General features: G+C 43.8%; 1 protein-coding gene across 3 annotated transcripts in view; it reads left to right on the top strand.

Annotated features, from left to right (window-relative positions):
* Positions 1 to 15,895, top strand: part of coq8aa (coenzyme Q8A, genome duplicate a) — a 60,694-nt gene that overhangs the window by 14,248 nt on the left and 30,551 nt on the right. For all 3 annotated transcript variants that reach the window (XM_048531491.1, XM_048531492.1, XM_048531490.1), the window contains exon 5: positions 2,982 to 3,056. In XM_048531491.1, coding sequence (XP_048387448.1) covers positions 2,982 to 3,056 — 75 coding nt within the window. The remainder of the gene's footprint in view (positions 1 to 2,981; positions 3,057 to 15,895) is intronic.

Here is a 15,895-nt window from a genome sequence, read left to right as displayed (position 1 = left end):
CCAGAAATTGTTTTAAACAGTAGAGCACTGTAATCCATTGGGAAAGTGTAGTCTCGCTATCCAGAGAACATAGTCTGAGGTCAGTTAGATTTTAACCGCATTTGGATGTGGGGTAATTTACAGAAAGGTGGGTGTGTGTAAAATCATAACGTGAAGTCAACATAAAAGCAGAATACAATGTTTAGTTTTCTTGCTTTGTTTTATTCACTTTGACACTTAGGAGCTTGATGTCTAACGTGCATGGAGTCTTGCAAGAATTCCAGCTATAGTTACTATGACAGTAAATCACTTCCCTGACAAGGTATTCCCAGTAATTAAGGTTCCTTAGACATTCTTTAACCAGGACCAGGGTTGAGTCAGGAGGTAGTTTTGTTGCTGGTACAGCCTTACGTCTGCCCGTCCATCCTGTGTTCCTGGGCCCAGTGCTGCTCGGCAGCTCTCCACAGAGTTAGCAGTTCGCGTTGTAAATCTGCTTAACATGTCTGTGCATGTGACAGCTCTACATTAGAGTAATTTTCCCTGTTCCTTTTTCTTGTCCTCTGATCCTTTTTACAAATCATGATTGACATAGTTGCTGTGAATGGCTGGGTCTCATCAACTTCTGAGGTCATGGGCTTCATATGCTAATGATTTCATTGTAAGTAAAATTTTTCATGTCTCCCCTTTGATTCCAGTGCTAGTCCTAAATTGAAAGCATCTTGTTAGTGAGTGAATCCGTAGTAATCCTCCAAAACTCTTTCCAGGCTGATCTGATTAACTATCTTGCTCCAAGACACAGGCCTAGATTTTCTCCAGGTCCATAGGAGATCGACTGGAATCATATTGGGTGGTGTGATGAATTGGTTTTGATGTCCTAGAATTCTCTAAACTCTAGAACAGTTCCCATTGTTGACTCTACCTCTCCAAAAAGAAGGAAGAGAGACAGTAGGCCAGGTAGCCTAACATCAGGAGCTGGGAATATATGTGGTCTTTTGTTGGGGCATTAGAAAGTCATGACATGATGAAGCAAAATCAACACAGATTTATGAAGGGGAAGTCTCGTTTGGCACTTGTGAGCTTTTTGAGGAGCAAACTATTAATATGGATAAGGGGGAATCAGAGAAGTCAGATTTTCGAAAAGCATTCAGCAAGCTGCCACAGCACAGGCTAGAATTCAAGTGATTGATAATAATGTTTTGGCAAGGATTAAAGATGGGTTATTGTGCTGAATGAGCCACTCCTATGTTGTATGACTTTATTAGCAGACAAAAAAGTTGACAAAAAGGATCCCCCATCTCTTCCTCCGTTACATTGATGACTGTTTCGGTGCCACCTCGTGTTCCCACGAGGAGCTCGAACAGTTCATACACTTCACTAACACCTTCCACCCCAACCTTAAGTTTACCTGGAAAAAATCCATCTCTGACACCTCTCTCTCCTTCCTGGACCTCTCTGTCTCCATCTCTGGCATCCGCCTGGAAGCCAACATCCATTTTAAGCCTACCGACTCCCACAACTACCTAGAATATTCCTCCTCTCACCCTCCTTCCTGTAAAAAGGCCATTCCCTATTCCCAATTGCTTTGCCTCCACTGCATCTACGCCCGAGATGAGACATTTCACTCTGGAACAGCCCAGCTGTCGTCTTTTTTTTTTCAAGAACCGCAACTTCTCCTCCATAGTGATCGAAAACGCCCTCGAATGTGTCTGCTGCATTTCCCGCAACTCACCTTTCACACCCCCTATCCACAATAATAACCAAAACAGAATCCCCCTTGTCCTCACGTACCACCCCACCAACCTCCAAATCCAACGCATCATCCTCCGACATTTCCGCCATCTTCAATCTGACTCCACTATCAAAGACATTTTTCCCTCCCCCGCCCTTACCTGCTTTCCGGAGGGACCACACTCTCCGTGACTCCCTTGTCTGCTCCACACTTCCCTCCAGCCCCACCACCCCCGGCACTTTTCCCTGCAACTGAAGCAAATGCTATACCTGCCCCTACACCTCTTCTCCCCCCCCCCCCCAACTCCATCCCAGACCCTAAGAAGACTTCTCACATCAAACAGATGTTCACTTGCACATCTGTTAATGTTATATACTGTGTCCGCTGTTCCTGTTGTGGCCTCGTCTACATCGGGGAAACCAAGCGGAGGCTTGGGAATGGCTTTGCGGAACACCTACGCTCTGTTCGCAACGAACAACTACACCACCCTGTCGCGAGCCATTTCAACTCCGCCACCCCGCCCCCAACTCCACAACTGCTCGGACAACATGTCCATCCTGGGCCTTTTGCATTGCCACAATGACGCCACCAGAAAGATGCAGGAACAGCATCCCATATTTCACTTGGGAATCCTGCAGTCCAAGGGTATCGATGTGGACTTCACAAACTTCAAAATCTCCCCTCCCACGACCACATCCCAAAACCAGCCCAGCTAGTCCCTGCCTCCCTAACCATTCCTCCCACCTCAAGGCCCATCCCCATCTCCTACCCACTAACCTCACCCTGCCTCCTTGACCTGTCCGTCCTCCCTGGACTGACCTATTCCCTCCCTAACTCCCCACTTACATTCACCTTCACTGGCTCTAATCCCGCCTCTTTGGCCTGTCTGTCTCCTCTCACTCTACCTTCCCCTTTATCCATCTTCTATCTGCCTCCCCTGTCTCCCTACTTATTTCAGAATCCCCTTCCCCTCCCCCATTTCTGATAAAGGGTCTTGACCTGAAACGTCAAACTTCGCTGCTCCTCTGATGCTGCCTGGCCTGCTGTGTTCATCCGGCTCTACACCGTGTTACCTGACAAAAAGGATCTTTTTGGTTTGGAAGGCTGTAATTAGTGGGATACCACCACCTGCTGATTCAAAATGTGTGGAATATAAGATGCGAGGAGGGTGCAAAGTGTCTGCAAAGGGATGGAGCCAGGCTGAGTGAATGAGTAAGAATATGGAGCTGACCTCCTAACTGAGTTTTCACAGTTCATTCCTCTCTTTGGACAGGCTTGGCTGTTGGTCTTGGAATTGGAGCCTTAGCAGAAGTTGCCAAGAAGACATGGAGACCTGAAGAACGTGAGAGTAAGTGAAAACAAATTTAATGTTGGAGGTAAAAGCAAAGTACTGAGGATGCTGGAGATCTGAAATAAAAATGGAAATTGATGGAGAAACTCAATGGTTTGAGTTCATTGTGACTTCTGGGAGGGGCTGTTAAATGCAGAGGGTGAGGAGGAGCAGGTGGAACAGTAGGTGAGGATGCCGGTTGCAAAAGCCGAAGATGTTACTAATGGTAGGAGAGGAGAGAGATGCGTAAAGAAAATGTGTTATTGATAGATATGAGTAGTAGAAAGCAGATTAGCTGTGCTAAGAGCAAATCCATGTAGATAAGATGCTGGGAGCAGAGGCTGTAATCAAAATGGAGGATGTGAAGCTCTTGAATGTAATGTTGAAACCTGAATACCCTAATGTCCCAATATGGGAAATGATGTGTTCCTCCCCTGGCTTGTGTTAGGTTTTGCTGGAAAACTGAAGCATGCCTAGGACAGAAATGTTAGTGTGAGGGTGAGATGATTGAAATAGCAAATGACTGGGTCAGGGTCATTCCTACATTTGGGGTTGAGGTGTTCCTGCAAAGCCCAGTCTGCATTTGGTCTCGCCAATATGGAGGAGTCTGCACTGTCAGCAGCGAAAACTGTGGACTAGATTTTAAAAAGTACAAGTAAAATGTTACTTTACCTGGAAGGTATTGGATATGTCACGTTCCTCCGAGTACGTCTGGATTATGGATGTCTGGTCTGTGTTTATTGGCCACAATATCTTGCTCATGTTGCATGCATTGACACTGATGGCAAAAGGTGGGCCTCTGAGCCTGTTTTTTGCTGGCTGGGAAACAACAGCAGCATTTAGGATGCTGTAGTGGCTCAGTGGTTAGCACTGCTGTCTCTCAGTACCAGGGACCTGGGTTCAATTCCACACTCGGGCAACTGCCTGTGTGGAGTTTGCATATTCTCCCTGCGTCTGTGTGGGTTTCCTCTGGCTGCGTGGGTTTCCTGCCAAAATGTGCAGGTTGGGTCGATAGGCTAAGGGTATTGGATGATTGTTTCACTTTAAAGAAAATGTGCTGATAGGGGAGGGGGATGGATCTTGGTGGGATGCTGTTCAGAGGTTTGGTGTGGATTCAATGGGCCAGATCGCCTGCTTCAATACTACAGGGATTCTATGTTTATATAATAAATATGTTAAATGAATAGAGTATGTTTGTCAGGAATTTAATTAAAAGAAATATAGTACAAATTGACATCATTGTATGGTCAAAGAGGTAGGTTTTAAGGAATGTCTTTAAGGAGTGTCTTAAAGGAGGAGGTTAGGTGTAAGGTGGGAATTCCAGAGCATGGGACTCAAGACAACTGAAGCATGACCACGTGTGGTGAAGTATTTAGAATGAGAGGCTCAGATTTAGAGGAGCACATGACCTCAGAGTTGTGAGGCTGGAGCACTGATGGAGAGTGGGGAGGCCATGGAGAGATTTGAAATAAAAATAAGAATATTAAAATCGTGATATTGCTCTGGGTGACACTAAGTTTTAGAGAAACTCAAGCTCGCAGAAGTAGAATGTGGTAGGCTAGTGAGGGTAACCAATAGTCAAATCTAGAAGTAACAAAGGGTTGTAGAGCTGGGAATATCACTAGGAGAATGTATGAAGATTGTAGAGTCATACAGTTATACCAGAACAGAAACAGACCCTACAATCCAACACGTCCATGCCGACCAGATATCCTAAACTGATCTGGTCCCATTTGCCAGCATTTGGCTCAGGTCCCTTTAAATCCTTCCAATCATGTACCCATTCAGATGCTACTGCTACAGGGTCGTTCATCACCAGTAATCATTCAGGCAGACAGTAGATGTGGAATGTATATAAAGTAAAGGATTTGAAAGGATATGTTGCGGGGAGAGAGCAAAGATATATGATTATACAGCATGCATTTATATAGAATGTACACATGAACCGACTGTGCAATAGTATCAGACTGAATTACAGAGGTGACTGAGAATCTGTTAGCATTTACACAGGCCTCCCAAGAGTGTGTCAGTATATCCAGGGAGTCTCTGGAGACAGTCAGTAACTTCAGGGAACTGGATGTGTTTTACAGGGAAATCTCAGGAGTTTTCCTGGATCTGTGTTGGCATTTGTCCTGGGGGTTGACAGCATTTGCCTGGGATTGGTGGGTGAGGAGTTGTGAGGGTAGTCAGTATCTCTGGTGGTAGGGGTGACTGGTGGTCATGATGTTGGTGTGGATCGGTGTACATGAGTATGTGTAATCTGCTTTGGCTTTCTTGAGTGGAAGAAAAGCAAATATGTTTTTTCAAAAAAATATTTCCACATTCTTTAAATTGTGGTTGTGAGCAGGGAGTGGTGCTATCATACAGACTTGTGGAAACTTGTGTTCAAATGTCAGTGATTGCAAACATGGCAGGAGAACTGAAATTAGAGGCTATCACTTCTAAATTTGAACAACAGTGTCTAAATGTACTGCACCTTCTGAAGGTGACTTTAAATGAACTGATCGTATCAAATGGTGTTTATGAGACAACAACAGCCATACATGACATAGCTTAAGTTGGAAAGCCAACAACTGAGGATCAACAGCCTGTTAATATCACTCTCACCTTTAAAGTTGAAGTTTCAGATCCTCCCAACAACACAGGTTTTGTTTAGCCTGCCATTCCAGAGTGTAATCCTTTTGTTGTTTTGAATGATATAGTGAATATTCAAAGAAATATTTCATAATTCTTGGTGATTACATATTCCAAGACCTCTCAGAAGAAGATGTATATATTTTGAGAATAAGGTTGACGATTATGAGCATTTTTACAAATGAATAGTGAATGCATGGAGGGTTGATGAAGAGTGAAAATGAGTGGAATAGCCAGAACTATTAAATTGTAGGACGTTTAAAAGGAAGAGAGTAGCTGAGGGAAATGTAGATCCCTCAGACATTCCAGTTCAGTACAGCACAGGAACAGGCCCTTTGGCCCACCAAGCCTGCGCCGACTCTAATTCTCTTTAGCCTGGCTACTTATTGCCCATGCGTGGTTTCTATCCTTCTGTTCACCTCCTGTTCATGTGTCTATCAAGATATGCCTGAAATGTTGCTGAAACAGCTTCCTCCACCACCACTACTGGCAGTGTTTTTCGGCCATTAACTACCCTCTGTATGAAAAACTTTTCCACACTTCTCTTCTAAGCTTTCCTCCTCTCATCTTGAACCTGTGCCCTCTTGTAGCTGACCTTTCCACACTGAGAAAGGACCTCTGGCTATCCACCCTACCTATGCCTTATAATTTTGTAGACCTATATCAGGTCCTGCAACCCTCAGCCTGCAACTTTCCAGTGAAAACGATCTGAATTTAATCAACCTTTCCTCATAATTAAAACCCTCCAGACCAGGCAACATCCTGGTAAACCTTCTCTGCACCCTCTCCAAAGTATCCACATCCTTTTGTAGTGTGGCGACCAGAACTGCACATAATATTCCAAATGTGGCCTAACTAAAGTTTTGTACATCTATAATATAACTTGCCAACTTATATTTGATGCCCTGGCCATTAAAGGCAAGTGTGCTGTATGCTATCGTGACTACCTTATCCATCTGTTGTTAATACATTACTTTCAGGGATCTCTGGACCTATATGCCCAGATCCTTCTGTATGTTGATGCTTCCAAAAGTTCTGCCATTTGTTTTATAATATGTACACAAATTTGATCTCCCAAAGTGCATCACATTGCATTTTTCCAGATTAAACTCCATCTGCTATTTGTCTGCCCAAATTTGCAATCTATCTATATTTCACTGTATTCTTTGACAATTCTCCTTACTGTCTGCAACTTCACCAATTTTGATGTCAACCACAAACTTACCAATCAGCCCACCTGCGGTTTCCTCCAGATCCCATATATTACAATTAACAAAGGTCCAAGCACTATTCCCTGAGGATCACCACTCGTTACTGATCTCTATTCTGAAAATCACCCTTCACGTTACTACTTTCTGTCTTCTGTGACCAAGCCATTCTGTATCCATCTAGCCAGCACACTGATCCCATGAAACTTTACCTTCTGTACCAGCCTGCCATGAGGTATCTTATCGAATGCTTAAGTGAAGTCCATGTAGACAACATCCACTGCATTTCCCTCATCAATCATTCTTGTCGCCACCTCAAAAAACTCAACTTGGTGAGACATGACCCACACAAACCTGCCCATTACCAACTAGTCCATTCGCTTTTAAATGCGAATAAATTCTGTCCCTCATTATCTGCTGGAACAGTTTCCCCATCACTGACGTCAGGCTCACTGGCCTGTAATTAACTGGATTATCTCTATTTCCCTTCTTAAAGGAACAACATTGGCCATTCTCCAGTTCTTTGGAATTTTGCCTGAGGACAAAGAGGATCACAGATTTTTGTTAAGGCCCTGGCTCCTTTCTCCCTTGCCTCCCAAAGTATTTGGCCTGGGGACTTTAATGCCTTAATGTATTTCAAGACTTCCAACACTTCCTCCTTCATTATAATGACCTGCGTGAAAGTAGTCACACACCTTTCCTTAACTTCAGCATCCCTCCAGTCCCTCCGTTTGGTGAGTACCCATGTAAAGTACTCATAGACATAGAACATAGAACAGTACAGCACAGAACAGGCCCTTCAGCCCACAATGTTGTGCCGACCATTGATCCTCATGTATGCACCCTCAAATTTCTGTGACCATATACATGTCCAGCAGTCTCTTAAATGACCCCAATGACCTTGCTTCCACAACTGCTGCTGGCAACGCATTCCATGCTCTCACAACTCTCTGCGTAAAGAACCTGCCTCTGACATCCCCTCTATACTTTCCACCAACCAGCTTAAAACTATGACCCCTCGTGCTAGCCATTTCTGCCCTGGATCTCACCCATTTCTTCTGGCTCCACACATAACCTTCCTCCTTTACCCTTGAGTGGGCCTACTCTTCCCTAACTATCCACTTGCTCCTAATAAATGTATAAAATGACTTGGGATTCTCCTTAACCCTGTTGGCCAAGGACATTTCGCAGCCCCTTTTGGCACGTCTAGCCCCCATTTGAGATTTTACCAACCATCTCTATATTCATCAAGGACTTTGTTTATAGTTGTCGAGACCTTAGGTATGCTTCCTTTTCTTTTATTCTAAGTCGATAATTTCCCCTGTCATCCAGGGTTCCTGAGTCCTGCCATTCCCGTCCTTCAAAATTTTCACAGGAACATGCTTGTTTTGCGCTGTAATCAATTGGTCTTTAAAAGACCCTCATGGCAGATGTAGATTTATCCTCAAATAGCTGCGCCCGATCTGTACTCTCCAATTCTTGCCTAATTTGGTTATAGTTGACCTTCCTCCAATTTATTGCCTTCATCCAAAGTCCACACTTGTCCTTATCCACAAGTACCTGAAAACTTATGGAGTTATGATCCCTATTCCCAAAATGCACCCCCCCCCTCCCCAACCCCCCAGCTCCCACTAAAACTTTGATCACCTGCTCTGCTTGTTTCCTGATACCAGGTCCAGTATGGCTACCTCCCTCATTCAAAAAACTCGCCTGGATGTACCCAATAAATTGCTTCCCATCCAAACCCCTGGCTCTAAAGGACCCCCAATCAATATGAGGGAAATTAAAATTGCCCACCATAAGAATTCTGTTATTTTCACATCTGTCCAGAATCTGACTACATGTCTCTTTTCGTGCTGGCAACAAGGAGGTCTGAATTACACTCCCAGCATTGTGATTGCACCCTTCCTTTTCCTGAACTATATCCAGAATACCTCACTGCAAACCTCTTCCCGGGAGGCTTCCCGGCAACACAGCTGTGATAAGTTCCCTAACCAGTATTACAACTCCCCCACCTCTTTTGCTTCTTCCTCTGTCTGAGTGAAAACATTGATTCCTTGGAACATTAAGCTGCCAGTCCTGTTCCTCTTTCAGCCATTTCTCTGTGATAGTAACCACATCCTCATTGCAAGCATTAATTTCATGCTAAGTTCATCTGTCTTACCTGTTATACTTCTAGCATTGAAGCAAATGAAGTCCACGCCTCCAGTTCTGCTGAGCTCAGCGACCTCTCTCTCATTGCTTTTCCTCTTAGCTATATTTGCCTTAGGCTCAAGGTCTTCTCCAGTCTCTGTAGTTACTGACCTGCTGCTCTGGTTCCCAACACCCTGTCACACTAGTTTACATTGTGATAGGGAATTAAGAAATTACTTTGCGCTGTTTTCACACTGGAACATTTCCCAAACATATCTGAATTAGTGTATCAGAAAGATCTAATGAGTGTGAAGAACTTTATTATTAATAGTAATTGTTTGAAGAATAGTATTGACAAGTATTGATGGGACTAAAAGTCAACCGATTCTCTGTACCTCTTGCCCATCATTCTATGGATCTAAAGGAGATGGTTGCAGAAATAATAGAAGCACTGATTATGTTTTTGTAAAATTCCCTTGATTCAGTAATGGACCTCCTAGATTAAAAGTTAGCAAATGTAATGAGGGAGGGAGAAAATGGGGTATTCCAAGCCTGTTAAGCTGTACGTCAGATCATGGATAAATACAGTTAAATGAAACAAAGTATTGTGGACACTAGAAATCTGAAACAAAAACAGAAGTTGCTGGAGAAGCTCAGCAGGTCTGATTGCACCTGTGGAAAAAATGCAGAGTTAACATTTTGGGTCAAGTGACCCTTCTTCAGAAGAAATTTGATGCTGCAGCAGAGTATAGGATAAATAAAAGGCAGCCCGTGCCACTGTGTTGTTTAGTGCTGCTGCAAGAGGCCCAGTTTCTATCCTGAAATCTGACTTTAATAAACTGTGTCTGTTCCTTACATCCCAAACCATTTGCCAAGATAGAAATTTCTGATTAACTATAGAGAAAAATAGAGAAAATGACAAGTGGTTGGAATTATTCAGATTCTGTGAAGCATACCAGGGATGGAGCTTTGTCTGTTCTGGGACAAGCAATGGCTGCCATCCTCCTCTGTCTCATGTGGTCACAGGAATGTCACTGAACACCCCAACTTAAAAACAAGGGTAATGTGAGAGTGAGTTTTCCTTTACAGATCCAAAAGGGGTGTTTGGGAGATTAATGAAGTGTAGGGGAGGGTGAATACAGGTCCTTCTCCCCCCAGTGAGTGTGCTGCTTGGGAATTGGCTTCCTGAAAGCCAGCCAGCTAGTTTGTAAATGGCTGACAGCAAAGGGCCCAAGAGAAGAAGACGATATGGGTGCAGGTTGGAGTGTTGACAATATGGCTTCAGTGCTGCTGATAACTTGCTGCAGTCATTAAAAGAATAAATAGCTCACTGGCCTGATGCTGTTAACATTTGTTTTGTTTGGAGCTAAGATGGTGTAGAAGCGGGCACTTTTTCTAACAGAAAAAATGGAAAAATCCTGCTTATTTAAAATTATTTTTACCCGTCCCCTCCCCACCGCTACAGAAACATTTGGACTTGTGCTGGTTTAAGGTTTGTTGTATCTTGGCCTATAGCCAAAGAATGCAGCTATCTTGGAAAGTGATAGGCTTGGATGTGATTATGGAAGTAAGAAAGGTGGAGGATTTGAAAACAAAGGTGAAAATGTTAAAATTGAGATTTTACCAGATCAGGAACCTGTGTAGGTGAGTGAGCACAGAAGGTGATGGTGGGAGTCAGGACATGGGCAGCAGAGGCTTGGAAAAACCAAAACCAAGACAGGAGCCTGACCAAGAGTATTTTTGTCTGCATAGGGCATTGCAGCCAGGTCCAGTTTTGCCTTTCTTCTGAGAAATCATCTCCTCCTGAAGATAACACAGCAATTGGAGCAATAGCTCTGCTGTTTTTCTACCGCTGTGTCTGAGTTGATGATGCAGCCAGGCCTCGTAGCCACCTTGACTGGGGGAACTCCGTGCAGGTTGTGAATCAATGTAGACTATTCCTGGGCTGTGCAGCCGAAAGGCTTCCTTTCTCCCCCAACAGCATTCCCACTGCCCGCACCCTCCCCGCCTGCCTTTCCTACAGCATAAATGCTGCCCCGCTGCTCCACATTCATGTTAGCTCTGAAGAGTCATCTAGACTCAAAATGCTAGCTTGGTCTCTGTCAACAGATGCTGTCTGACTGGCTGTGATCTCTAGCATTTTTTTAGTTTTCAGAACTTTCTGCTCCTTTCTGCGCCTGATACTAGAGTGAGAAATGAAGGACTGGGCCCCGTAAACCTTGTTTTTAAATTGGGGCATTCAGTCATAATGCTGTGACCACACGAGAGAGAGGAGGATGGCAGCCATTGCTTGCCCCAGAACACCGCAAAACTCCATCCCTGGTATCCTTCGCAAAATTTGGATAATTCCAACCACTTGTCATTTTCACTATTTTTCCCTAAATTTAATCAGATTTCTGTCTTGGCTAATGGCTTCCCTCAGACTCACAGGTCTCTCACAAGCTTTAGATTTGTAAATAATTGACTGCACCCTGAACTACCTTCACATAGCTTCCTACTGCCCATTTTCCTCACGTTTGGCACAGAAGGAGGCCGTGCAGTATCCTGTAGCTTGTTCATTTGTTCAATTAGATTGTGGCTGAAATAATCCTAGCTTCATTTTCCTATTTTTAGCAATGTGTAAACTGTAACTCACTTGCCCGCATAAACTCTGTCAATTTTTATTTTGAAATCTCTGGTCTCAACAGCTTATTTTTGGCAGCGCAGGTGGGGGCATGGGGAGAGTTCCATCTTTCTATTCTATTACCTTTTTGTGAGAAGAAGGTGTTTCCTATCATCAGCCTTGACCGGCCCCTCGTTAATTTGAAGTGGTTAGTCCTTGTCCCAGGCCTCTCCTTCCAGAGGAAGTGGTTTCTGCCAATCTTATCAACTGCTTTTATTCACATTTAAATCATTTGTGGTCTTTAATTGTGGTGCGATAGTATCCCCACCCCGCCTGACTGTCAATGTTCAACAAGTACAGAGCAAATATTGTAAGTTGCTTTTGAAGAATGGTACCTGAGCCTTAAAATTTTTAAAGTGCTGACATTAGAGATTGAAATCCAGTGTTATTGAACACAAGATAATAAAATGTGAGGCTGGATGAACACAGCAGGCCAAGCAGCATCTCAGGAGCACAAAAGCTGACGTTTCGGGCCTAGACCCTTCATCAGAGTATTGAACACATGTGTTTGCCCTTCAGTAACCTTGTTTGAATTGGCACAGTCCCCTCTTTAGGAAGGTTGGCCTTGTATACAGTGTTGTTTGTGGTGGCTCTGTGAGAGCTGGAGCATTCACTTGTTATTGTCTCTCAGTTTTTTGGCAGCTATTCGCTGACATTTTTTTTTGAAGTATCTGTCATAAATTCTTTTGGATCGGCCTCACCTTTAAAACCCTCCAGGAGTGGAATTCTTTCTAGTGTATTCTCAGAGTGGTGATCCTGAATTGCGATCTTTCATAGTAAGCTCCAAAGGCAGGTCCTGCTTGAGCGTGATGGGAATTGGCCCCACATGAAAACTTGGAGGGGATGATAAGTGCGGGCTGGCCCCAGGGTGCGGGATCCTGGGGAGAGTGAACGGGCCCTCATTGTGGTAGGATAGGAAGCAGTATTGCCCCTAACTTGCTTTCCTGCTGTCTCAGCCTCTTTCTGTGCTGTCAGAATTCTGACTCTGTGAGATGAACTTTCATTGAGTGGAGCATAGAGTGTAATGTGGCAAAGTGTAAAATTGTCCATTTTGGCAAAAAATGCACCAAAAGAAGCATATTATGTAAACGCAGACCACTGAGATGTGGAGAGATCCGGGTGTCCCGGTGCATGAATCAGACACAAAGTTAGTATTTAGGTATAGGAACTAATGAGGAAGGCTAATAAAATGTTATCGTTTATTGAGAGGGGAGTTGAATGAAAAAGTAAGGATGTCAGGCACTGGTGAGACGTCGTGGAGTACCGTGTACATTGGTCACTGTATTTACAGAAGGACGTTAGTGCATTGGAAGCAATTCAGAGAATGTTTACCAGATTAATCCTTGGTATGAGCAGGTTGCCTTATGAAACTAAATATGTTGGCCTGTATCCTATGGAGTTTAGTAGAATCAGAGGTGGTTTCAAAGAAACATAAAAGATCTCGAGGAGACTTGACAGGGTGGAGAGAGAAAGGATATTTCCTCTTACGGGAGAATCTCGAACTAGGATGTCATAGTTTAAAGCTCAGGGGTTGCTCATTTAAGATGGAGATTGAGGAAGCTATTATTCTTTGGTGGGCCGGTGACTGGGAACATCTCGCGGTTTTGTCTTGAGGATGGGGTTTTGTGCAAAATTATAGCATTTGTATCTCTACAAATGACTGCACATCAAAAGAGAACTCTGTTGGGATCATTCGAGTTTATGAAAGGCACAATTAAAATATGTAAGTTATTAATTTTCTTCTGTTTCATGGATCAGAGAGCAGTGGAGAAACTAGCAGCCCTCTGCTCACTGGTCAGCTACCTGTTGGAATGAGTGAAGAGCCACTGACTCAGTGTAGCAAGATCCAAGTAGGTCAGAAGGAAAGATAACGTGTTGATTGAGGGCTAAAAGGAAATGGCCATGCGGCACAGCAGGCCAAATGGTCTCTTGGTTCTATGGTGAACTTTTTTCCAACCTAGCAGGGTCTCTTAAGTTGGGAAATCCCACTCTGTCTGACATCTCCTGTGTGTGTTTTTGATCTTCTAGCATCTTCACCTAAATCACTTGGTGAACCCAAGCAGAACATGAGCAGCGCAGCTTGCTGAGGGCAGGGAACACAGCTGGTGTAAACATTTGGATAGGATGGAGGAACTGCTGGCCACAAGTGCAGCGGCTTATAAAAGAAAGAGCTTGGTCTGTCTCCAAGGTCACTTTGCTGTAATCTCCTTGGCCATGCGCCAGGGAGGGCCAGAGGAAACTTGCTTACTGGATAAAGCTGCTGTGACTTGTGCCGGCTACTGGAGTGTCGGCTGCAGTTGTTTTGTTATTTAGAGGAGGCTGTCATTGAAGCATATGCCATTTAAAGCTCCTGGTTTCCTTTTTTTAGAAACCATGAGAGGGCAAATGTTTCAAAATAGTTTTTGAGGGAGTAAATAAGCTGGGAATAAACTTGCATTTCTACAGTACTTTTTATGACCTTGAGATGTCCAGAGCATTTCACAGCCGTTGAAGCCCTTTGTGAGGTATAGTTTCTGGGTAAAAGAGAACGTATTTGTTCTGGGAGTAGGAGGTCATGAAGGATATTAATTGCTTCATTCACTTACTACTATTGATCTGTTCAGGCTGCGCAAATGCTGGTGTTTGTCTGTTTTTAAATTTGTTCGATCCCAAATTGAAATCTCTGGTCGGGAGCTAATGACGTATAGGATTTCTGCTGATTTGTCTGTTCTTTTCAAGAATTTCAGCTGCAGTTGTTGTCTGTCTTCTTACGTTCTGTTGGGAGATATTAAGCAGACATTTTCAGTGGCCGCAGAGTCTGTTTCCAGCACCTGTCCTAGTCTCCCTTTCCAGAAATGTTGTTTCCTTTATGCGTAATTTTCCATGCTGTTTTAAAAAAAACCCCCTGCAGCACAGAGGGCCAGAGGAAACATGAGTAGGAGCAGGCCATTCAGCCATTGAGCTCCTGCACCATTCAGATGGTCGGGGTCATCACTTACCTCAACCTTGCTCTATCTTTCATTTATCCCTGTGTTGTTTGATGTTTTAATTTGCAGAAACCTTTTGATCTCTGTCTTGAGCACCCTTGATGATTAAGTATACCCCACATACTCCACAGACCTTTCAGACAGTGATTTTCAAAGACTCCTCACCTTCTGACTGCAGCAGTTCCTCCTCGTCTCTCTCTTCGGTGCCTTCCTGCTTATTCGATACTTTAACCATTAGCTCTGAACATTGAGTCTGTGTTTGGTGGACTGCTCCGGACGCTATTCCCCTTGCCTGTACCTTACCCAGTTTTAAATACTTATTCAGACTTTCCCTTCAAAGATGCGATAGGCTCAGCATCAGTTGCTCCCTGTGACAGTGTTTCGGAGCTCAGTGTGAGGAAATCGTGCACTCTGACGGTTTTTAAATTGATGACTCATTCCCCAGTTAGAGTTGACGGTCAGACTCTCCCTTTCAAAACTCTTCACAGTATTTTCTTAAACAAAAAACACACCACTGCTATTAAATTTCTGCCAGGTCCTTCCCACTCCATGAGGTGATACCAAGTCTCATCTCACTGTCTCCACTGTCACCCTTTATACTGCCTCTTCTATCGCAGGTGGACAAATTGAAGCTTAAGTTTGAAATAATCTTTGCACACTTTTAGCTTCAATTAAATGGCTTAATTGCAGGACATAGTTATAGTTGTGTAAATTTAAGGTGGATTTGTGACTCCAGGCCGCCAGCAAATTGGTTGACTGTTAATTGCCTGCCTGGCATTTTGTGACTTTGAATAAATGCAGGCCTAGCCAATGACACCCACATCTTGCTCGTGAGAGATTTGATGCATTGGTTTTGTTTTTCCAAAACTCCTTGATTTGGGGATGGTCTCATTTGACTGGAAGATGGCAAATGTAACTCCTTTATTCAAAAAGGATTCAGATGGAAAGCAGGAAACTACAGGACAATTAGCTCAACATCTGTCATAGGTAAAATGTTAGAAGCTGTTATTAAAGAAGTTATAACAGAGCATTTAGAGTCATCGAGCCAGAGAATTATACAGCATGGAAACAGACTCTTCGACCCAACCAGTCCATGCTGACCATAATCTCAAACTAAACTAGTCCCAACTGCCTGCTGCTGGCCCATATCCCTCCAATTGGGAAAAGTCAACATGTTTTGAGGGGATAACGTGCTGAGGATGAAGATTTGAAGTTACAGTCTGATCAGACTGAATGGTTAGAGCAGGCTCAAGG

This window comes from Stegostoma tigrinum, chromosome 4 (genome assembly GCF_030684315.1).
Source record: "Stegostoma tigrinum isolate sSteTig4 chromosome 4, sSteTig4.hap1, whole genome shotgun sequence".
NCBI classification, from domain to species: domain Eukaryota; kingdom Metazoa; phylum Chordata; class Chondrichthyes; order Orectolobiformes; family Stegostomatidae; genus Stegostoma; species Stegostoma tigrinum.
This window is presented reverse-complemented; position numbering and strand designations above follow the sequence as displayed.